Source organism: Pseudorca crassidens, chromosome 18 (genome assembly GCF_039906515.1).
Source record: "Pseudorca crassidens isolate mPseCra1 chromosome 18, mPseCra1.hap1, whole genome shotgun sequence".
NCBI classification, from domain to species: domain Eukaryota; kingdom Metazoa; phylum Chordata; class Mammalia; order Artiodactyla; family Delphinidae; genus Pseudorca; species Pseudorca crassidens.
The window spans coordinates 16,123,718-16,148,602 of NC_090313.1; the positions used below are offsets into that span (position 1 = coordinate 16,123,718).

The window sequence follows — 24,885 nt, forward strand, 5'->3', positions numbered from 1 at the left end:
ACGGTGAGGTGTAATTAAAAATCTGAGAATGTTTTTTCACTCTCTGGGAATCTATATCTGTTGTTGTATTTTCAACTTCAACGTCTTTGGAGATTGACTATCATTGGAATTAGAATCAGCTGTTGTCAGGTGAATAGCACTTGGCTGACGGTAATTTTAATTTACAACCCCAGTCAGACTATTCTTTTTCATTAGACCATTAACAAGGTCAAAATAATGTCTATTTATGTAAAATGTTAAACCTACGTGAGATGAACTCTACATCCACCCCCCCCATGACCCCCAACCCTGGAGATTGTATATTTACTGAACAAAATTTAAGGGAACAAAGGCAAATATACTTTGGCCCTTTTATCACTCATCACTGTTCCCAATTCAACTAATAAATAGAAATTTGTATTCTTAATCCTAATTAAAAAGTCCTTTCCAAAAAGTAAGAGGCACGACTGAGGTCACAACCTTGGGGTCCAGATATGACCATGTCTCTTTTGTTTCAGGTTAAATGACATCTGACCCACTAGCAAGAAATGTGGGATTCCCATCTCTGGGCTTCCCCCTTCTTGAATGACTCAGCACTGCTGGGGCTTATGCAGTCTTCAGTCTGACTTAATTGTTCTTGTGGTAACTTCTCATGATTCCCCCCCATATGCATTTTGAAAACTGTTTGTAAACAGTCCCCTCCTAGCTAAAGGATCCGTGCACTGTTGTCCACTGCTGTCCCTTTCCCTTTAAGACGGGGCCGCCTCAGGCTGCTGAGGTGAGCGCAGCTCTTCTGGCGCCACACGCAGGCATCTCCCAGGGTATCGGTTGCCCCAGGAACATGGGGTTTGGCATCCGACCAGTCTTGTTTCTGAACTCACTGTCCCCTTTCTTTGCAGAGGGAAGGGAATATCTCCCCTCCAAACCTGGCAGCTTTTCCTTTGCAAACCTTGGAACTCTGCAATATGACTCTAGAGGTCAGGAAGATGGGAGGGTTAAACTGCAGGAGGGCGGTAAAGAAAGAGCATGGGGAGATCCGCAGTTGTGGGCCGGGAGACAGGAGACTGAGATCTAGCCCCAAGTTTTCCATTTACTGGCAGAGTGATTTTGGGTAACCAACCTGACCTCTCCGAGGTTCCTTTTGCCATTTTATAAAGTTGGTGGGGGGCGAGGGGGTGTGGATTAAAGGATCTTTAAGACTCTGCTAAACTAAAGAGGAGAAACTATAGGATATAACAGAAGGAACACTGAACTGAGAAACAGAAAGCTGGCTCTAAATTCTCTTTCTAACATTTGCTGGTTCTAGATGTTGGACAAACTATACATGTTCTCTGACCCTCAAGTTTCTTTCACAGAAGGATGATACTGCCTCCTTCATAGGTTGGTTGCAAGGACTGTTAGGTAACACAGGTGAAGACACTAAAAGTGGTGCTCGCACATAGATATTCAGCAATCATGCATAGAATCTCAACTAATGAATCTGAAGTTCATGCTTTGTGATTATAAAAAGGACTGGAGGACCGTTTCATTGCCGTGGGATTTTTGCCTTACTTATCTTCAGAAACTTTGGCTGACAAAGGCAAATAAAATGTAAAACGGAGGAAAATTAAAAAGATCAAAAGGATAAAATGAAGCAAAAGGAGAGAGGAACTGATAACATCTTTCTGGACATAATTTAATTACAGCGTGGGATACCAAATTTAGCGCGGACTTTCTTAGCGAAGTAAAATCTAGGAATACATTGGCTTTTATAATTAGCAGTCGAACCTTCAAGGAAACATGCACACTCACGTGTAGTGTTTGGTTTGTAACATATATTGATTATGCCAGTCCTTACATCATTACAGAGGGAGCACAGATAACCTTGGGCAGTGTCTTCATCTATGGTTTGGTAATTTATTGTGAACTAAAAAACTCAAAGATGGAGTGAAGATTTTTGTTCCTTTGTTTTCTTTTGTTTTGGGGTTCAGAGAGTGGGAAAATAAGATTGGTTTCAAAATAGAATGATAATAAACTGGCATTGGTGTCAGGAATTTGGATAAAAGAATGGACATGGATTGTGTAATGTCAGTGATTTCTGCCAGAGTCAGATACACTTATATTTTCATTTAAAAGTGTCAGTGCACAATATAAAAATGACCAGTACAAGGTATGCTGTAGTTTCATTGTTTACAACATTAAATAGTAAATTGAAAAACACCATGACAAGCTGGGAGAGCGATCATGGACGAAAGGGAAAAGGTTTCTATTTTATACGTGTAACTGCACTTTTCTCCTGCACAAGGCACCCGACATTTTCATTTTGTGATGGGTCTGGTAGATTATGTAGCTCTTTCTGCTGGAGGTACTGACTGAGGTGAAAGAGGGATTCCCTCTACCCTATAAATGCATATGGGCATCAGTGGAGTCCCCAGCCCAGCAAAAGTCTGGAAGAAGCCTTCCAAACATTCCTTACGATAGCTCATCTTAGCCTCTCTTATACTTGGGAGCAGAGTCAGAGGCAGGCCACCATATTGATTTTCTCTGCTCTCTGGTTGTGGGAGGGGCCAAAGCTGGCCAGGGCTCTTCTGGGCTCAAGTAGCTACATCTGTTGACATCAGAATAACACACACATGGAGGGGAAGGTTGGGAAACATGGCCTTAATGAGATCCAGCTGTGGCTGAAATCAAACGACTTCGGCCTCTCACTGTTGTGGCCCCTCCCGTTGCGAAGCACAGGCTCCGGACGCGCAGGCTCAGCGGCCATGACTCACGGGCCCAGCCGCTCCGCGGCATGTGGGATCTTTCCGGACCGGGGCACGAACCCACGTCCCCTGCATCGGCAGGCGGACTCTCAACCACTGCGCCACCAGGGAAGCCCCAAAAGACTTTAAAAATCTGTACTCAAGATGCTGAAAGTAGAGACCAAAAACAACACCTCCTTGAAAATGGATTTGATTTACCCTCAAGACCACTGCAAATATTACCAGTTTGGTTAGAGCCAGCTGAGTCGGGAAGAACATAAAGGTAAACAATTTTGATTATACAGTTGATTCTCGTTATTCACGGTAGTTATGTCCCATAAAGTCACAGCAAACCCTGAATTAGCGAATAGTGAATCATTGCTTCTGGGGGAAATACCGGGTTAGGTTCCTATGACCCTCTGACATTTTCATCAACCCATCTACACAGAACTTTGTTTTATGTATGTTTTTGTTTAAAGGCTTCTTATTTAATGTAAATTGTCAATTCATTAACATTGAACTCACGGCCCAGAACATTACATGCCTGAACGAAGCTTACCTAACACATGCATTTTGTCGGTAAGACACATCACAGACTCCTTGAGTTTAGGAATGCTAGACAGTGGGGGCCATTAAACAGCAAAATCACCAACGAAAAGCACAAAAATGCGAACAGCATGGCATTAACGAGACTGCAGCAAGGACGGTCATTTATAGTTGGAGAGCTGAAATGAGAGAGCAGAGCCTCATCCTGTTCGACCTCAGCTGGGATGTGTGCATCAAGGGACTCACAGTGTTCCCTTCTCTGTGCATATGCATGTGTGTGGACAACTGTAGAAATGCCTGAGTATTGATTTGGGGCTTTCAAATAAATTTTAGCAAGTAGACAAATTTGCAAATATGGAATCTTTGAATCATGAGGATTGATCGTGCTGAGGAGGGAGTACAAAAACACCAGTTAGGTACTTAACTCTAGTATTTAATGTAAAGTTTCAAACCAAAAGATTTTGGTCTCTTCCGGGAATAAAACATCAAATGAAAGTGAAAAGAAAAACAATACGAAGTGTGTTGGTGGCATGGTGGACTTATTCCATCCAATTCTTATGAGAATGAAAATCACAGTTATAATGGCAGAGCAGATAGAGGGTTTTTGGTTTGTGTTGCTATTGTAGCTATTGTTAACAAGTCATTCCGTAAAATTAGGTCACCTGAGGCATGAGTAAATTTTTCACGGAGGTGAGAAGTGTAAAAGACTGTTCCAGAGTGAATTACTAGTGTTAATCTCAGAGTTGAATAAACATAGCAAGAACAACTACTGGGTCATGGCCTGAAGAGATAGCAAGGTTGCGTTGCAGCGCTTCTCTGGGGAGCTCCAGATTTGCTGGTAAGGAGTGTGTGTAAGGGGTTCTGAGTCCTAGTTTCAAAATAGGGACTAGAAAGTAGGTTTAAGGATTTGGGTGCTCACCTTTTTGAAGATTTTAAAGAGGGGCGTTGCAAACTGGTTTTGAAACCGCACAACTCAGATTGGGAATTGAATCCACGGTCCTTTAACTGAGTTCACACACCTGGTCTCAGGACTTAATGAAGCTCAGGTTCTTTATGTCTCATCAAAGAAAGATTTCAGTGAGAGATATAGTGATAGGTTAGAAGTGGATTTATTTAGAGAGACGCAGATCCCGTAGACAGAATGCAGTCGTCTCAAAAGGTGAGAACAGCCTTGGGAAAAACACACTCCACAGACAGAGCGTGGGCCATCTCAGAAGGTAAGAGGCCCCGAAATATGGGGTGGTTAGTTTTTATGGGCTGGGTAATTTCATAGGCTAATGAGGGAAGGATTATTCTGACTATTTCAGGGAAGGGGTGGAGATTTCCAGGAATTGGGAAGAAAAGATTTCTTTATAATAGCAATAAGGCACATTCAGAGGGAAATTAGATGCCTAAGGATCTAGAGGTACTTAACACTTTTCCTTTTTTCATGCTTTACAACTGTGATTAACTCAGCACAGACCACCCTCCACCATTTCTTATTGCTTAATTAAGAAACATCTTAGAATTTTCTCCCTATTAGTTTCAGGCAGATTAGAAGGAAAAAAAATATTTTAACAGATGCTAAAGTGTCTTTCCAACGATTTGAAGATTAGGAGAATGCCTTTTATAGAGCTTCCAAAGTGTTCCCTGGCTGCTGCTTCCAGAGCTGAAAAGAATTTAGTGGCTGAGTACTTAATGCAAAGCCAAGAACGCTCTGACAAAGAACTCCTGGGCAACTATTACTCTGGCTCCCAAGAGTTATTGCCAATTAAATTGTATCCTTGTCCTGTATGATCTATATCAGGCAGTAGGTGTAACAACACGACTGAAATATTCTTGTCTTACCCTGTTAATAAAAGCACACGTTCACTAATATATGTGTACCGGCAGGAAATATGAAATGGTGCGCTCCAGTTGGAAAGCTGAATAGTGTATTGGCAACTTGGTAGGCAAAAGACAGGGTAAATACACTTCAAGTTTGGGAACAGGGTAATTACTGTTACCATCTGGTAACACATTCTTTATCTGAACTCAAACCTCTTATGTATTTTAAACACTCATGAGGCATCTTGCTAGGCAACCAAATACAGGAATACTTTTTAAGTGTTACCTTGAAACCTTTTCAAGATCGCTTTTGTCTGAAAACACAGTGTCACATCTGGCACGATTGCCATCACCATATAGCAGAGTTTTTTTAATAGTATTTATGAAGCACTTTCCAAAGATGCATAACCACCAGCGTGAGTTGGTGTTCGCAGAGAGTCATTAGTCAGCTCCAGCTTCAATATTTGTGGAAAAGTCAGACTCAGCAAGAAACACATAATGAATGGAAAGCAAATACCAAACACAACATCCCTGCAGCCTGCTCGTTCCCCTGATGGATGGGAACACTATTTCACAGTGGAGCTGCCTGGTGATTTCTGAGCACTGTCTCTCAAATATTTGGCATGAAATATCATGAGCTAAATAAGCACAAGGAACACAGCAGCTAACGGGAGCCTTATGGGGAGAAATGGCATTTACTGTAATGACCGCAGCTTAGGAAATTGCCACATTCCACACTGGGTTAATAAAGGCTTAGGGCGAAGCGGAGAGTGACTGGGAGCGTGGAAGAAATGTCAAGCACCTTCTTCTAGCTGTCAGTGGACATCAGAACTCTCCTCTCCCCTCTTCTCCTGATTCTCTCCCCATGGCCAGAACAGGGCTGGGGTAGAAAAGAACTGTGATTAGGCTAATTCAGCCGCTGGGATGGGATTTTCTGCACTCCAGAGGATGGGATGCTGCACACAGGGTAATAAATAGGAAAGTATGATGAGAAAGCTGTAATGCAGTCAAGAGGTTAGATGGTCCCTTAAGTGGCACAAAGCCACCGCGGCTTATCTCGATGTCATCAAGACCCCATAAGCTCGAACAGGAACTTTGCTGGTCAGTATTTTGCCTCATTTGTTTCTTTGGAGTATGTGGAGTTGGGAAGAAAAAAAACATCCAGGTCTCCTTTTGATCAATTATTCTAGCCCGTATATATTTATGTGCCTATACATATGGCTTAATGTATATCCTTCCAGAGCTATGCATTCTCCCCATACCCCAGGGTATGTACAGGAAACACAATCTGAAAAATCCTGACAGAGTAAAAGCATAGATGGAAATGAGATGATCACTGACTATTTTTCATGTACTTTGCCTGCAGTGGAGTCCCCACTAGATCATTTCCACAGGTAGGCTCTCTCCTTCCTTCATGCTACTGCACAGCAGGCAGAACTTGACCTCTGTTCTGTCTGAGCTGTGTACCTCTTCAAGTAACCACACTGTGTTTCCAGCTCTGGGGATTTCAGCATTTTTCTTTTTCTCCACCTTTTACTGAGATATAATTGACATATAACATTGTGTAAGTTTAGGTGTACAAGGTGTTGATGTGATACACTTAATATATTGCAAAGTAATTACCACCATAGCCTTAGCTAATGCCTCCATTGTCACATAATAACCAATTTTTTGTATGTTGAGAATATTTAAGATCTACTCTCTTTGCAACTTTCTAGTATAAATACATTATTTTTTAAATTTATTTTTAATTTTTTAAAATATCTTTATTAAATACATTATTATCAACTATAATCACCATGCTGTACACTAGATGCCCAGAAATTATTCATCTTATAACTGAAGTCTGACCAACATCTTTGACCAACATCTCCCCATTTGCCACATCCCTAGCCCCCGCTAACCACCATTCTACTCTCTGAGTTCAACTTTTTTAGATTCCACATATGTGATCTCATACGTTGTTTGTCTTTTTCCATCTGACATTTCACTTAGCATAATGACCTCAGAGTCCATTCATGTTATTGCAAATGGCAGGATTTCCTTCTTTCTCAAGGATGAATAACATTTCATTGTGTATGTATACCACATTTTCTTTATCTACTCATCCACTGATGGACACTTACGTTATTTCCAAATATTGGCTATTGTGAATAATGACTTCAGCGTTTTTCTATATCTTCTAAATTCTAGCTATTTGTGACATTGGGAGAGTCATTTAGCTTGTCAGTGCCTCAGTTTCCTCATCTGTCTAATTAGGACAATAAGAGTACCTACTATTTTAAAAAAATATTTTATTTTTAGAGTAAGATGAATTACTATATGGGAAGGGCTTAGAGGAAATTTAGGCATTGTCTTTATTGGTGTTTCTGCTGTTGTTCTTTTTTAGTAGATGTGGTTGTTTGGTCCTTGAGGAGAGGGAATATGTATTGAGCAATTATATATCTTCCCAAACATATAATATAAATATATGAATTGAATTTAAGTCACTGGCTAGATCTTGCAAGTCTTATATAGTATTATTTGTATCATATTTTTAATTCTACTAGGAGCCTTCATATTTATTCTATAGACAATGCAAATCTGCACATTTATGTCCAACTGATCCTTAAAGCCTGAATTAGCCTTTGAAGTGCTGACTGATTTAATCAAAAGTAAGTTCCTTTCTGCCAGGGACCTTCAATCCAAGGGGTATCTTTTTATATGTTGGGTGTCAGCAGGTGGCACCTTTTATACCACACTTTGTTCTCTTTGGAACACATCCTCCCAGATGTTAAGGGAACAGTGCACAGTTTTATAAATCCAAGGTAGGAATCAATTGGAGAGTGCTGCAAGTAGTTAGAAATAATAATTGAATGAGCAAAATTTGTGAGTTAGGGTGAATTCCTCATTAACTCTGATAACTTCATACCCGTTGCTTCCTTGCATTCTGATATGCTCATCTGAGCGGGAGAGAAAGGTGGGGGGTACGTTTCATGCCTAGGAAGTTATTGGTGCCACTTGATGTGAACATCATGTGTCATGTGTGCTGGGGCAGGAGGTAGATTGAGAGCTATAGGTTGAGAGTTACTCATCAAAATATTGATGGTGCATGTGACTCAAGAAACAGAAGGAAATGATTGTACTTGTTTTGGGACTGCTAAGATCGCAAATGGAGAAAGCATGCTTCCAACTGCCTCCTTCCAGCAGCAGCAAATGGAACCAGAATACAACTTCTGGGGCTGCACCAACTGTCAGAGGTTTCGTTCACTGACATACCCAGCAAAATTACTGAAAAGCAGGAGGGGTCATTCACCTGGGATCAAGTTCCAAGTATGGCCCATTTTGAGATGTTTAGAGGTGGGCATTTGTGAGCTGGGATTATATAGTGTACTTGATGATGTCAGAGTTATTTTTGGATTCTTGATTCTAATTCCAGATGTTTTTCAATGGAAGTAGGCAGGGTGAATTTACATAGGAAGCTTAGTTGTCCGTAATATTACCCGGTACGTCTTCAGCTGGGTGGCTATTCTGGAAAACTCTAAAGTGTCATGCACACTTGAGTGCAAATTGATCTTGTGAATAGCCATTATTCATACCGAGGGTGACCGTGTAATTTATCATTCAAACAAGGGATACTCTCCAGAGAGTGAAAGGGTGCTATTAATAATTATATTGGGACAACAGATATAACTGGGACTGTCTCAGACAATTTGGGACATAGAGACTTCTTATTTATACCTTGTGAGTGGAGAAGAGTATTTAGTCATTCAACGTACCACAGTTCCTCTGAGGTTTCTTGTGTTGTCTTTTTTTTTTTTTTTTTTTTTGCGGTACGCGGGCCTCTCACTGTTGTGGCCTCTCCCGTTGCGGAGCATAGGCTCTGGACGCGCAGGCTCAGCGGCCATGGCTCAAGGGCCCAGCCGCTCCGCGGCATGTGGGATCTTCCCGGACCGGGGGACGAACCCGTGTCCCCTGCATCGGCAGGAGGACTCTCAACCACTGCGCCACCAGGGAAGCCCTTGTGTTGTCTTTTTTAAACCAGTTTTCTTTACACAGCACCCCTTTGCCTTTCTCTTTACTCCATAGTGCATGGTGAAAGCCTGTATTTATTGCAGCAATTATACAGTCAGCTGTTCATGAGTTTGCTGTCTATTCCCACGCTTACATTAGACCCTGGACTTCTTGGAAACAGGGCACATGCATTCTTATCTATCTGTCTATCTATCTATCTATCATCTACCTATCTATCATCTATCTATCTAATCATCTATTTATTTATTTATATTGTGGTGAAACCCACATAACATAAAATTTACCATCTTAATAATTTCTAAGTGTATAGTACAGTCTATGTGTCTCCTTGTGCAATAGATCTCTAGAAATTTTTCATCTTGTAAAACTTAACTCACTGACCAACTCCCCTTCCCCTTGGCACCTCAACCCCCGCTCACCCCTTAGCAACCACCATTCGTAAGGTCCTCCCGTTTCATCCATCTGTAGCATATGAAAGGATTTCCTTCTTTCTTAAGGCTGACTAGTATTCCATCGCATGCATCCACCACGTTTTCTTCATCTGTTCATGCACTGATGGACGTGTAGGTTGTGTCTACCTCTTGGCTATTGTGAATAGTACTGCAGTGAACATGCGAGTGCTAATCTCCCTTCAAGATCCTGTTTTCAATTTCCTTGGGTATATACCTGAAAGGGTGGTATTGCTGAATATGTTTAGTTTTTTTTTTTTTCCTATGTTTAGTTTCTAAAGGAAGCTTCATACCGTTTTCCACAGTGGTTGCACCATTTTATATTCCCAGCAATAGTGCACAAGGGTTCCAATTTCTCTGCATCCTCACCAACACGTGTGACTTTATTTATTTATTTGATGGTGGCCATCCTACCCGGCGTACGGTGTTAGCTCACTGTCATTTGATTTGCATTTCCCTGATGATTAGCGACGTTGAGCACCTTTTCATGTGCTTGTTGGCATTTCTCTGTGATTTCTTTTTAAGTTTTTCATTAACTGCCATCATTATACTGTCTGTAGGGAGTCTTCCCTTTGAGAGGAGACTTTCACAGTGAAGGTTCAGAATTGATCAAAATAACATAGACAACATCACGTGTTTCATTGTGTGTGTGTGTGTGTGTGTGTGTGTGTGTTTTGTTTTGTTTTGGGCCACACCTCGTGGCATGAGGAACTCCCCTGACCAGGGATTGAACCCGCACCCCTTGCAGGGGAAGCACGTAGTCTTAACCGCTGGACCACCAGGGAAATCCTCGTGTGTTTCAAATGGCACTGGATTTCTATTCTGTTCTCTTGCTTCATTTTACCTCCTTCGTGCCATCCTACATCACTCTCCCTGCTCGTGAGGCCCCATGAGGGGAAAGGTCATAGGATTTCTCCAGTGGAAGAAAGATTTTGGATGTAGGAGAAGTCTTTTTTATTTCTTTCCTGGAGAAATTCATTTTGCCTTCACGTTTCTCATGGCTCGTGCTGTATGTCTACTAATACGCTGCTCAATGTAAACTTCTCTCTTTTCAATGAAACATAAAAGGCCCTCAAGCTTAAAAACAAACACGTGCACAGAATCTGGGCTTATCTTTGGCTGTAGGAATATAGCCTTAACATGCTAATTCATATGCAACGGTTCAAACAAACAAGTAGTGAAATCATTATGGTGTTATCAACAAGCTTTTTGATAAAGCTGTTTGGGTGAAATTTCTTTGGCTTGATAAAATTTGGGGACATCTAATTTTTCACACACAAGAATTCAGTATATGCTGCTTCACAGTATGTGATTCAGGACCGGAGATGAATTAGAAGACTCTTTGGGGTATCGTTCCACTAAGACTCAGCTTGGAGGATTTGTTATTGGGTTTCTGTGGCGGAGCTACTGGGGGCTGGTTCTATAAATTAGTGAGAGGTCGATAGGAGCCAGAATGATTCACATTAAAGTCCTTAAGATTTGGGTAGATTAGGGGTGAGGGAGAGAAAAAGCAGCAGAAAGGGAGAGAATGAACAGACTGAGAAGACCGTGGCTCCACCAGGAAGTGTCTCTGATCTGGAAAATAAGGATGACAATTCCTGCCTACTTCATGGAGGTGTGGTGAAGATTATCAAAGAAAATGAATTCGAAAGCTCCCTTGGGTGAAATGCTTTATGTAAATACAAGGCATTTGATATCATGAAAGAGTAGGAAATAGAGTTTTGCGAACCAACCTTCCTCTAACTTGATATTCACCTACCTTTATGAAATGTCCAAAGAGTACCTTTTAAAGTGGGGTAAAACCTGTAATCATCAATTCTCTCAGGTAAGGAGGGCAACGACATGAGGTGGAATCCAACAATAAAAGGAGCTCTAACTCCATGAAGAAGAAAGACACGTGGTACTCCACGATCTGGTCCTTATTTTAACTGAGAAAACTGTCGCAAGGACTTCGATTCAGCTGAGTCTCAATGTCATACTTTCAAGATACAGTCAAGTTAGTCAACAAAGCAGCCAGATCAGTTGTCTGTTTGCATTGACTAACAGCTGCATAGTTTTTTTAATTTTTTAAATTTTTACTTTGATTCTTTACTCTTTTTTTAAAAATTAATTAATTTTTGGCTGCTTTGGGTCTTCGTTGCTGCGAGTGGGCTTTCTCTAGTTGCAGAGAGCGGGGGCTATTCTTCGTTGTGGCGCGCGGGCTTCTCATTGTGGTGGCTTCTCTTGTTGCGGAGCACCGGTTCTAGACGTGCGGGCTTCAGTAGTTGTGGCACGTGGGCTCTAGAGCTCAGGCTCAGTAGTTGTGGCGCACGGGCTTAGTTGCTCCGTGGCATGTGGGATCTTCCCGGCACAGGGCTCGAACCCGTGTCCTCTTCATTGGCAGGTGGATTCTTAACCACTGCGCCACCAGGGAAGCCCTTCGTTGGATAGTTTTGATTTATAGTTTAGGTCCACTTGACTGTCCGAACGGACAATAAATTATAGACAAGGCTAATGTATAGGAAGAAGCCCTGAGAGTCGGGCTAAGCCTGACTTCCTTTCTGTGAATATGATGTTTAAGCCAACTTGACAAACAAGAGGAAAGCAGATTTGGTACGTATGTTCCTGTCCTAGGCATCAAACTTTGGTTCACAATGGCTTTAAGTTCAATGCTATGCAAAAATCCCACAATCAGTCGTGTCTACTTAGGATTTTAATTTTGAAAAAAACTGAAAACAGAGAGCAACTAAATGGCACTACATCTTGGAATAAGGTTTTAATATATATCCTCTGTGCGAGTAAACATCTGTGAATGCCTGTTCATATACTTGTTGCCAATTCTCAGAACACCCTCGGAAAATTCAATTGTGTGTGGAATAAAAAACCAAAATTATCCTATATACTGCCGCTTTTCTGCCTACTTGTTACAGATCTCAGTTCCTATCATGGCCTCGCCTGTGTGGCTGGACAAGTTCATTAATCTCACTGTGTTTCATTTTATTCAGTATAAAACGAGCATTATTATTCCTACATCATAGAGATCCTATAAAGATTAAGTATATACATAAAGACCTTAGCATACTTCTTTGCTAAAATGTGTTTTAAAATACTAATAAGCGCCCCCAGCAGGGCTGCTGTGTAGGGCTGGGTCCTTCTAGGGCTCTGGCTTCACCACGTGGTAAAAGACCAGGGTTTTTAAGCATGCCTTCCCCTGTTTAACTTTCCATCCATCTCCCACTATCCAACATCTCACTTACTAGTCCTCATTTCCGTACATCCTTACATTGGCTTTTACTCTGCCTGGAAATCTCTGTCCCCATGTCTGCACGTGGCATCTTCTTCCCATGATTAGGTCACAGCCTGAGTATCACCCAGGCAGCCTCTTCTGGACCACTGGTCTCAAGGGGCATCTCCTCCTTAGTCACTACCCCATTTTGACTCAGTTCTTCATGGCGTCTTGCTCTGGTACCCAGAAATGTGTCTGGCACGTGATATAGAGCTCATCACATTCTTTTTTAAAAGAATAGATGACCGTTACTGCCTAAGCCAATTTTTTCTTTTATTGAAGAACTCTACAGACATTAGTTCCTATGGAAGGGCAGATGGCTTTATTCAAGGTAAATACTCTTCTGCTTCCCTTGAATCCAGTTTGTGTGTCTTCTTTCTGCTTCTCTCCAAACTTGAACACTCACTGGGTAAAATTTCTGTTTTCTTGCTCTGCTTTCTATTTCAACATGTGCAAGAACATGAGCTCCTTAAGTGAGCTACAAAGGCAGGCAGCTAATTCCTCCTGGCTTCACTGTGTGCTCCATTCATGAGCCGACCAAATATGTTTGGCCACAAGTTTATATCAGCAAATGCATGTGTCTGTGGAATGGAGATGTATTGGCACTAAATTGGGAATGTCTGTTTGAACAGACAGAATTATGGCTACATCTTTCTAGCTATTTCATAAGTTAGTATTTGAAAAATCAATGTCAGTTTTCATATTTGTGTGTATATTTTGACTATAGTCTATTTATCCAAAGAGCGAATTAAAATTAATATTGTTGATAAGAGTGGCGGTGGTTTTATTATTTTTTTCTCAAAACCCATTTGGAAGTTTTTCTTTTCGATGAAATTGGTTCCAGTTTATTTCCAAATAGCATTTGTTAGATTCTGCTTTTTACATGGAATTATCCTAAAGTTCTTTAACTGTTTTGTAGAAATCACTTTGCTTAATAGAAATCAACATAGTAGTAGTGTGAGCTAAATTATAATGTTGCTTACAGTTAAATGTTATATTTGTGATAACTCTATTTACATAGGTTCCTTTATTTAAAAGAGCATTTTTGAAATAAGTGATGTAATAATCATGGTTAACTGTAGTAAAGAATGAATACTTTCGGGCTTCCCTGGTGGTGCAGTGGTTGAGAGTCCGCCTGCCGATGCAGGGGACACGGGTTCGTGCCCCGGTCCGGGAAGATCCCACATGCCGTGGAGCGGTTGGGCCCGTGAGCCATAGCCGCTGAGCCTGCGTGTCCGGAGCCTGTGCTCTGCAACGGGAGAGGCCACAGCAGTGAGAGGCCTGCGTACCGCAAAAAAAAAAAAAAAAAAAAAAGAATGAATACTTCCCAGCTGGTGATTTTGACAACCCCAGACTGGCACCTAGACAAGGTTTAGCATTGAGCAGGTGTTTAATAAATATCTGCTAAGTGAATCTTTAGCATGCTATACAGTATTTAGCATTCCTGAGAGCATGGAAATTTCAGAAATAAAAAAGCAGTGCAACTTGCTAAATTTGGAAATTGTTAGTCCTTTTACACATTATCTTAGTTTTTGACCTCATTTATAAAGTACTGACATCAGTCAAGCTACTAATTTATTTTAGAGAAGAGACCAACACAAAAGAAGAGAGGTATAGTATCTTCCATACATGTTTGGAAAGCTCTAGACGTTCTGAAGTTCTAAAAGTTCTTGATTTCAAAGGCCAAGTGTACTTAGGTGAGTGGTGCTGATTTAAATCTATGGTTCTTTTTCTTCTCTTTTTTTTAAAAAAATTGCAGCTTCTAAAAAGTTCTCAAACAAAAAAAATTCAAAAGCTCTGAAATTTAGACTATGACAATAATTAAGAAAATGCAGAAAGGGCACTGGTAGATTTTTAAAAACTATTTTAATACAAGATTAATAGCAATTTTCTATCCAAATCAGAAATGAAAAAAATCTTAACCCAAATAATATTCATTTGACAGTCACATAAAATTTTAGGTTTGATCGGTGCACACATTTGTCCTGCATATATGTTATGCATATGCACACAGAGACCTCACTACTACGCCATCTTGAGGTGTCTTTTCACAGAAGTACCTCATTACAAGGCAATGTCAAAGATTCCAGTACTTTTCAACTTTCACGGAGGCTCAAACAGCCCCATGCTAGGCTGGGTCCTGTGCCTTAGCAAACTGTGTTATAGCAAGGCTCCAGAATGCATACAGATCAATACTCTCTTTGTAGAACTTGGCCTAAAACTAAACACTGGCTAATGTCTCCACCGAGGAGGAACACATTGCAAATTTGTAAGTTATGGTCTCCTTACTCTTCTGTTGGCAAAGCTAAAGTGCCCCTCCCCTCCTTTTTTTTTTTTTTTTTAAGTTAGAAGTCAGATTTGTTAGTGACTGTAAGTAAATGAAAATGAGTTTGAATTTCTGCAAGTTTTGGATAAGTCAGAACTTGCATTTGCTAACCCTTCCACCTTTAATCAAACCACCTGATAATTAGCCTTGCGAAGAGAAGTAGTAAAAGAATCACAACTCGGGAGTTGCTCGGGTTTTATTCCTCCTTGGGGACTTCAGTTGGTGTTCGGTGTGTAGCCAGAACATATACGTAATGGCTAAAGAATGAAAGTAGGCTAATGTCTGCAGCAGGGAATATAAATTAAATATCAGGCTTCTGCGTCCAATAATCTTTTCAGTGTGTCTGATTTATAGAACGCTACTTTTATAATTCCTACTGCTTATCAACGCATGGTCGTGTTTTTCAGTGTAGACAAAGTAGTATTATCTATCCCTTACCACTAAAGCAGGGAACACAACATATCGATCTGGGTAAGTCACTGTAAGGGAGTCAGATTGCTAGTGCTAATGTTCTGTGATGGCTCTAATCAAAGTCGCGACTTGACCTTCATTCAAACGAGAGAAGGCTGTCGTGGCTGTCGCTCGATACAGAACCATAAGTGGAGCTCAAACTCGTGAATTTGCAATCTATTCTTCTCTGCTAAAGACTTTAGCCTCTGTTTAGCTTTCGTTATAACGTATACAAAGTATAATATACACCAATTACAGACGTGTATTTCTGTTAGAAAAATACATATTATAACTAAAGAACATGTAAATAGAGGCACTTCAATAAGCTAAGTGTTTGCAGTTATAAGCACCACCCAACAATTCCTAGCATCCAATTTCAGTGAGCCCATCCCTCTCTACTCATAACAGAGGTTGTGATGTGATTACAGAAATTTAGGGGACATCAAAGCAAACGAGGACAGGTCAGGAAAAATAATGGAGCACCACTGCATCCCCTATCACTATGCTAAAACGAGAGAAATTAACTTGGTGAGGGGAGGGGGAGATTCCAAAATACTTACTGAAATGGGTTAACTAGATTAAACTAATTCCCTTAGGGCACAAAAAATTCCTATGTGAAATTAGTCTGAAAATCATATGACATAGTAGGATGATGATAAAAACCAGGAAGTACAATTTCAATAATATTTTGACCACATCCATGCAGGTGACTAATACTGTGGCATCATTAACTGATCGTGATTTCAGTTCTCTGCCTGGCTCATATAGATCACTATAGCTCACCAATATGAATAGTATTGATAACGAAGGTGTTGAAACAAATGAAACAGGCGTTTATATATTGTCTGTGTGGTTAGTGTTTATAGAACACAGGTTCACATTCATTAATATAATGTGTATTCACATACATGCACAAAACCCTTTGGGGGTGAAAGTACAGGGAAAACAAGGCATTCTGATCTATTTCACAGAAAACAATGCAGATATATTTTTAAAAGGAAAGACTTGGAGCTTAAAGCTATGAAAACAAGTTATGACTCAAATATTTTGGAAAATCAAGATTGATTTAATTTGTATTGCACCTTAATTACTGGAGAAAGACAATACTGATTTCTGAACATACAACACAATGAGCAACACAAATGACTGGTCCTTCATAGAGATAGTTTTATGTGTCGTTGGTGATAGGAAGCCAAAGTCTGGCGGTGAAACGAATGGTTTGCTAGAAGTATGTAATGCTGAATTAGACTGTATCAATCTCATAAAGATCTAAGTGAAAAGGTACCACAAAATCTCTCAGAATCCTACCTTCCGTATTTCGTTAGGCAAACAACAGCAATAGATGCTTCTAAATACCTTGTTTTGCAGAAGTGCTCAAGTACACTTAATACTATTGTGCCGCGTGTGTTCTACCTAAGTGTGACGACTAAATCAATAACTAATCATAATTTTGATGAGTACGGAGATCGAAAAATACCATTGATGTGTCATGACTGCCAATGGGTTAATTAACGTGACTGGCATACTATGGTGTCTTGAAACATTACTTTTCCCAACCCCAGATACATCATAAAAACCAAAAAACACATGGATAGCCAATGGTATTCATAAAGCCCCAGGTTAGTTTGTTTTGCTTCTCTCTGTCGGGAGGAGCGTAACGCCTGGCTTTGGCACACCTGGCGGGTCAGTTAGGCTCCGAATCAGCCTCTTGAATTAGAATATTTCTCCAAGTGCCAAGCAGGAATCCTAGGCTGAAGGCGTTGTACCGAAAGCAATGGTTTTGTGTGAATCACATTCCTTGCGCATACGGTTTCCATGACCAGTGAAGTTCTGCACACCCACGGCTCTGCCCATGCGTTCGATACAGTCTGGAGCACCCAGGACAAAACACGCTCGTGTGAGAAGGGTGTGCCCTGGCAAACTTTTAATAAATGGACGGTTAGATACGTAAAAAGTTCTCTTTCTTGATTCTTGGTGCTCACAGATCATTGAGGAATCCCTTCTCTGAGCAGCACAAAACAAGAAGAGCTGGTTGACAAAACATTTTCGTTACAAAGGTGTGTCAACCCTGAGCTTGGAATTAAGAAGTTAAAATCTGTGATTTATATATATATATAGATATAAAAATAGATGATCATACTAAGACTAAAAAAGTGAAAGAAATCTCCATGTCAATACTATATATATATTTTTTTGTCTTGACTTTTTTGTTGTTGTTGTGAGTTATTTTGTAAGAGAATGCCCTTGTGATGCAGAAACCAACTGACACAAAGCAAATAGTTAAAAATGAAAACTCACTTATGGATCTAATTGTTTATCGGTTCATTAAAGGAACTCTTCTTTTGGGAGGGTAATGAGCACGGGGCAGAAACATCTAATTCACGTCAAGCCTGTGGCTAAAGCAAAGCGATTGTATGGTTGAAGATTATTTTCATTTCAGACCCTTGAGGAAGATGAATTCATGAGGGTGTCCACTAGTAACTGGAGATGAACGGAAAAATCCGTGCCAATTGGATACAGTGGTCAGACGTTAAGAGAATTAAGGAAAATGGTACCATTACTGAAATTGAAATCGGGGTGAGATAGAGGTGCTGAGTTGTAGCACATTTTACTCTCCGATTAAAGATGGAATTCTAAATTTCCTATCAGTACCTCTGAATCAGCTTGGCATTGTATGGTTGGCGCGCAAGACCTCCAAGACAACAGTGTATTTTCACTACATTAAAAAAAATTTCAAACCTCCACATAAGCATTTTGTAAACCTGATTTGTCACAGAAAAGCTTACACTGGGAGTTGGCTGGCAATGCCGAACTTACAGCGTTACAGCTCTTTTATTTTTCTCGTTTGCTTCTTTGTTGAAAATGCAGTTGTCTTGGGGTTTGGCCTGATTTTGCAAGGAAAATGATTTTCTTCCTATTTTTTTTTTTTAAATGGGGAAAAAAATAAAAAACTCACAACGTGAGATTCCTTCACTTCCGCAGCATAAAAGCAAATGAAGGTAAGAAAATCTCCTGGTATGAAAGATTTGAGTAAGAATTCTCTAGAATAAACAAGTTTCCCACAGATGATAGCTGAAGGAAAGAGGAAGCAGTCCAGTCTGGCACCCAGTACTCTTTGGGAAAACAAAAAGGGAGGCATAGTGCAGTACTGCTCTCTTCTCATAGAAAACGGTAAGCTTTTGTGGCATGGTCCATTGTCCAAGAGTGTAAGAAAAGAAGTGAGTTGGCCGTTCAGATAGCTAAAATGCAGTTTCATCTGACCAAAATCCCAGGATTATCTGCACAGTCTCTGCCACGCCAGGGCGATGCAGACGAGAGATCCTGAGAGGAGCGAGTGTCCCAGCTGGGCTGCAGAAGAGTCTACTTCTCTCCTGTCAGGATCCACTGCCGGGGCCTCTGTGGTGACAAACTCAAACTCCGTAGGACATACCTCATCCATGCACCCACTGCCACTCCCTGAGCCGCTGGATTCATCACCTGGTGCGGACAGATCGAAAAGGAGAGTTAGACCCAGTCTAGCAAAGAGTGGGGCACACGTGAGATTTGGGCACAGAGGTGGCAGGGGACATCTCCCCACCCAAGGGTCCTCCACTCCACTCCACCCCCATGGGTTTGTTTATAATGGGCAGGTGTGTGATGTGTGGGTGGACTGTATCTAAACAGACATCTGAAACACAGTGCTTCATTTTTATTTTTTTATTTTTGGCCGCACCGCGAGGCATGTGGGATCTTGGTTCCCCAACCAGGGATGGAACCCGTGCCCTGTGCAGTGGAAGTGCAGAGTCTTAACCACTGGACCGCCAGGGAAGTCCCTGAAACACAGTGTTAATAGAGACGTCTGTGTCTGTATTTCTGACCAAGCTGAACATATTTGATACGTAGCTCTTTACAGAAGAAGTTTGCCATTCCGCGCTTGAAACCAATGCCCAGGTGTCCACTTAGTATTCCGTCTTAGCCTGCCAGCGTCCCTGCCTGCCTCATATGCCTTCTGAGCCTTCTCTATTCCCACTTCTGACTGACTGCTTGGTTCCTTCATGTTTCTTAAACGCTTTGTCTCAGATCTGGGTCCAGTTAAGTCTCCATCCATTACTAGCTACGTAAAAGTACTTATCACCATTTGCAACTCTATTATTTACTTTCTTGTTCCCTCCATGAGAATGTATACTTTTTGGGGGAGAGCAGACACGTTGTGCATACTGTTCATTTCTGTATCCCCGTTGGCTTTAATGGCCCCTGGCGTATAGCAGGTTTACAGTAAATACTTACTGAATTATTAAATATGCCTCGGGCAGTTTCTTCAACTTCTTTCAGTTTCCCCAACTCCATAGCTACTGACAATAACACTCACCTTGTTGAGGATACGTGAAAACCCCCTGATAAAATGTGTGAGGGCACCAAAGCCAGTGTGCGCAATGATGCCTGATGGAAGAAATGTGGTTCCTACGGCAAAGACGACCTAGATTTTAACCTGCTGTCTTTCTTTTATTTAAATGAATTAGGGCAAGCCAGTTAGTCTCACTGGGCTCTGCGTGCTCACCTGTAAAAATGAGAATAATCATATCTATTTCACTGAATTGTTATAGGGTACAAGTGAGATAATGTTCCTAGCAGGGCTTAGGAAACTGTACACCTGGAAAGGACGTTTGCTACTTCCCCTCCTTGCTCAATGAGTCCATTCAATAGCCCTAAATGCCTCCCTGCTGGCCTGAAACGGTGATGTGCATGTTGAGCTGCTCCGAAAGACTGGCACCATCTTGGCCGCTAGACGCTACGCTACTTCAGCAAAGCCAGGTAATGCAGGGACCTTCCAATGTCCCCCCAATAAGCACGGCTCAACTCAGTGCAATTTATTTTTAAAATGTGACATCTAAATACCACGTAAGATCACTTGAATACACTATACCAGGTTCTTAACATTTTCTCTAATTTATCTTTAGTGCCCTTGCAAGGGGGAAGATGCCCATTAATTAAATTCAGAGATATCACAATTGCTAAGGGAATTATATTAAACACTGGTATTATGAACAAGAAGTAATATAACCTTTACAAAGATATTACTAAGGTGATTTAGAATATTAAAAATGTGGTATGCAAATAATGACGAGAATCTAGTTGAGAAAAATAACGGCCCCATCTCTTTCTGAAAGGAATCACACGTGCAGGTATTTAAGGGGCGATTTTTTTAAATGTCGAAAGCGGTAAGGGTGATGATGACTATAAGATGTGATAGTGGTTTATATGAAAGACACTATCCTAATGTAGGAGGCCAAGTTCGGTGCTGGGGTTAGAGCAAAGTGATGGTCTTAAGTGTTGCTGATTTTTATTTTCTTTTTAGGGGAAATGGAGCAAGATATCTCCTCGAGGACATTCCCTAAGCTTTGCAGATTGACATGCATACAATCTCTTTAGGTCAGAGAGGAGACAGAACCAAGGCCAATATCAACTAATTCTTATGTATCTTGAATTATTTATTCCAATAGTCATTCTCTAGGTAATAAAGCATTTTATTATATTAGATAGATAAGACAGAAAAGATAAATTGAGAGGAGTGAAGCTAAGGAATGAGCAGGGGAGAAGCAGCAAAGGCTAAAACCTCGTGTAATTTACTCTTCTGAAGAGGGGAGGAGAGGTTTAGTAAAGAGAAAGAAATAATGGGAGGACTTGAGAAAGTTTAAAGCAACTCTATCAGGTTGGCAATTATCCTGCACTTAGAAAGTTAATTTTTGAGTTATTTAAAAGGGAATTAAGCATGAAAAATTTTCTGCAGGGGACAACTCAGTGGAATGATGGTTAAGACTCAGATGACTTCATGTCTTCCATCTGTAACTTGTTTCTTTCTATCTCATTAATTCAAGCACACAAGCGTCATCTTTTGCTTCAGCGACCAAATTACAGAATCACTGGCAACTCCACATCTTAAGTTCAAGAAATCTTTTCCAACCTAAGGATAAAACAGGAATAAAGACACAGACCTACTAGAGAATGGACTTGAGCATATGGGGAGGGGGAAGGGTAAGCTGTGACGAAGCGAGAGAGTGGCATGGACATATATACACTACCAAACGTAAGGTAGATAGCTAGTGGGAAGCAGCCGCATAGCACAGGGAGATCAGCTCGGTGCTTTGTGACCACCTAGAGGGGTGGGATAGGGAGGGTGGGAGGGAGGGAGACACAGGAGGGAAGAGATATGGGAACATGTGTGTATATATAGCTGATTCGTTTTGTTGCAGGGCGGAGGCTGGCACACCATTGTGAAGGAGTTATACTCCAATAAAGATGTTAAAAAAAAAAAAATCTTTTCCCGAGAACTCTCTCTAGAAGAATATATATATATATATATATAAAATACATAAGAATATATATATTCTTCTAGAGAATATATTCTTTTATAATATATAAAACAACAACAACAAAAATCTTGCCTTTATGCATCTAGAAACCAGACAAACCCAAATATAGTTAGTTTCATCTGATGTACATTCAGTAGTCTTTCAAATCACTTCTGATATTCTGTGACCTTGAATAAAATAGTCACGTGTAATATTACTTCAGCATTTTACTGTTTTTCTCAAGATTTCAGATACAGATGTCAGTGGGTCGTGTATGTGCATGATTGGAGAAGGAGAAAGAACTGACGCAGTTGATTCCACGGCACATGAGATATCATCTTAGCTCCTTTACACACAGCCTCAAATGAACCTCCCAACGATCCTTATTCGGGAATGCTTCCCATCCTATAGCAGAAGAACCTGAGACTCAAGAGATAATTTGTTCAAGACCTCAGTTCTGAAGTGATACAACAGGGATTCCTTCCCAGCCTTGTCTGAGTGAGCAATCTTGAGAATATTCTTCCCTTGGTGGTTGGGAGGAAGGATGGGAGTTTGAGGCAGAGACATAAATGCTGATGGGGAGAGGAGAAAGGGAAAGCATTACTTTGCTACCTTATCATTAATGGATCAACTGGCAGACAAAACTCAGTTTTAGCTTTAGTATAGCTGAATGTCAGCCACTGAAACCATTCCTTAAGAGCAGTTATGATTTTAGTAGTATCCTAAGTTCTGCAGAGCAGAGCTCTCTACCCCAAGGACTATAAATAGCTTTGCAGATGGGGTAAGAATGACACAGAAGAGCCGAGGTGCACACTGCTCTTAAGGAAAAATCACAATAAACTTATTTACAAAACAGAAACAGACTCACAGACTTAGAGAATGAACTTATGGTTATGGGGGGTTGGGCTGGGAAGCGGTGGCGGGGGAGGGATAGTTAGGGAGTTTGGGATTGACATGTACACACTGCTATATTTAAAATGGATAACCAACAAGGACCTACTGTATAGCGCAGGAAACTCTGCCCAATACTCTAATGACCTATATGGGAAAAGAATTTGAAAAAGAATAGATACATGTATATGTATAACTGAATCACTTTGCTGTACACCTGAAACTAACAGCACTGTTAATCAACTATACTCCAATATAAAATAAAAATTCTTTCTTTAAACAAAAGACAAATTATGGTATAATCATCTATAATGGTTTTCACTCTGGAGGTTACAGGTGCTGGTAAAGGCTTTCTTACTCGTGTCCTGGAAGTTGACGTCATTGCCGTTATACGCGTTCTTCAGTTTGTTGGTCATCACACGGAGGGCCATGATCTGCTGCCTGATGAACGTATCGGGCCGCGTGATGTCCACGTCCACCTCGGGGTTGTTGATCTGGTTGGTCAGCCCATCGTTCATGATCTCAGGCAAGTATCTGCCGGGCAGAGAGGGAGGACAGGGGAGGGTGAAGCAGGAGCGACCTCGAAACCAGATTCTGCCGCGTTGTTTCTAAAAGTGAGCCCAAACGTTGGCAAAACTCGGGCTCGGTTCCTGGAAAAAGGGCCAAACGGTGAAAACAAGGCATACATCTTCCCAGAGGGAGATGCGGCTGTCCTCTTACTCTTCTCACAAGGCTCTCGCGCCTTTGGCTTCTTTCCCGTTTCTGGTGCCCCTTACTGGAGTGTTGGGGCGCACACTGCCACAGCAGCCTCAAAGGGACTTCCTCGCTCTCATCTTTCCATTCTAGCACAACCTTCACAAGCTGTCTGGGTAACCTTCTTAAAATACTGCTTTCGGGCTTCCCTGGTGGCGCAGTGGTTGAGAGTCCGCCTGCCGATGCAGGGGATGTGGGTTCATGCCCCGGTCCGGAAGGATCCCACATGCCGCGGAGCGGCTGGGCCCGTGAGCCATGGCCGCTGAGCCTGCGCGTCTGGAGCCTGTGCTCCACAACGGGAGAGGCCACAACAGTAAGAGGCCCGCGTACCGCAAAAAAAAAAAAAAAAGAAAGAAAACTTCAGTCTCCCAGCAAGTCTAGGAGGTAGGTACTATTTCAGCCCCATTTGTATAATAGAAAACTGAGACTTAGTGAGGATAAGTAACTGTGCAAAGTCACAGAGCTAATGGACCTAACTTCAGAGCCCACGTGCCCAAACACTGCACCATATTGCCTGGTTGATCATAAGCTACAACTCACACTTTATGGCTCAGCAATCCAAGCCCATCTCCACCTCCTGTCTACTTTCTTAGGCTGCAACACTCCCTTCAAGGTACCCTCCTTGCCTTATGGAATCTTCTCCCTGGATCCATCTTATCTTTGCCGGCAAAGAACTTTCCCGTTCAAGTTTTAAATATCTTTAAAGCCCCAGGTCAATCCTCACTTTCTCTTTGAGATGTTTTCCAGTTTTTAGGGATCTGCCCACTTTTCTGTAGGGCTTCCAAGTTCGGCAGGGCATTTTGGTCACCGCACAAAGCCATCTGCTGAGGGAGGGAGCTGGGGCTGAAATCCAGCCCGAGTGCCCGTGCAGGGCACCATCCACCAAAAGGGGTGCCTTTTCCTTTCCTTTTCTTCTCTTTTGTGGGAATCTTTTTATTTTAGAAAATTTTAGCATGCACCAAAGTAGAGACGATAGTATACTAAACCTTCATATTCCCATCTGGGCGTCCTTTTCTAATTCCTACAAAGGCACTATGTTTGTCTGTGTCCCGGTAAGAAACACATGGCACACTCAAAGGAGCAGTAAAGAGAGTTTAAAGAAGAGACTGTTTACAAAGGTGTGAACAGGGTTGAAGGAAACCAACCAATGTCGCAAAGAACCCTGGGGCTGGCAACAGCAGAAGGGCCAGAGGGGATGGAGCTGTTAGCGGAACGCGTGAGATCTGAAACCATGCAGTGCAGCCAGAAGACACTGCAACTGCCAAACCAAGGCCCCTCAGGGAGGGAGCGGAGGGAATGATACCCTGACCTCTCTAGTCCCTCCTTCTGACCTCTGGCTGGTGCCTCCCATTGG

At 41.5% G+C, this 24,885-nt stretch overlaps 1 protein-coding gene and 1 long non-coding RNA gene across 2 annotated transcripts in view; one reads left to right on the top strand and one right to left on the bottom strand.

Moving 5' to 3' along the window:
• The first annotated feature begins 2,762 nt into the window (after nucleotides 1-2,762).
• LOC137210881 (uncharacterized) lies at nucleotides 2,763-23,290 on the top strand. The gene is made up of 3 exons (XR_010936768.1): nucleotides 2,763-2,985; nucleotides 22,132-22,385; nucleotides 23,108-23,290. It is a non-coding gene; the product is annotated as an uncharacterized lncRNA (long non-coding RNA).
• Nucleotides 14,630-24,885, bottom strand: part of GPC6 (glypican 6) — a 1,075,997-nt gene continuing 1,065,741 nt past the window's right edge. Inside the window, exons 8-9 of the mRNA XM_067712922.1 lie at nucleotides 23,137-23,312; nucleotides 14,630-19,035 (exon numbers count right to left, since the gene is read on the bottom strand). Of these exons, the coding sequence (XP_067569023.1) occupies nucleotides 18,833-19,035; nucleotides 23,137-23,312 (379 nt within the window). The 3' untranslated portion in view covers nucleotides 14,630-18,832. The remainder of the gene's footprint in view (nucleotides 19,036-23,136; nucleotides 23,313-24,885) is intronic.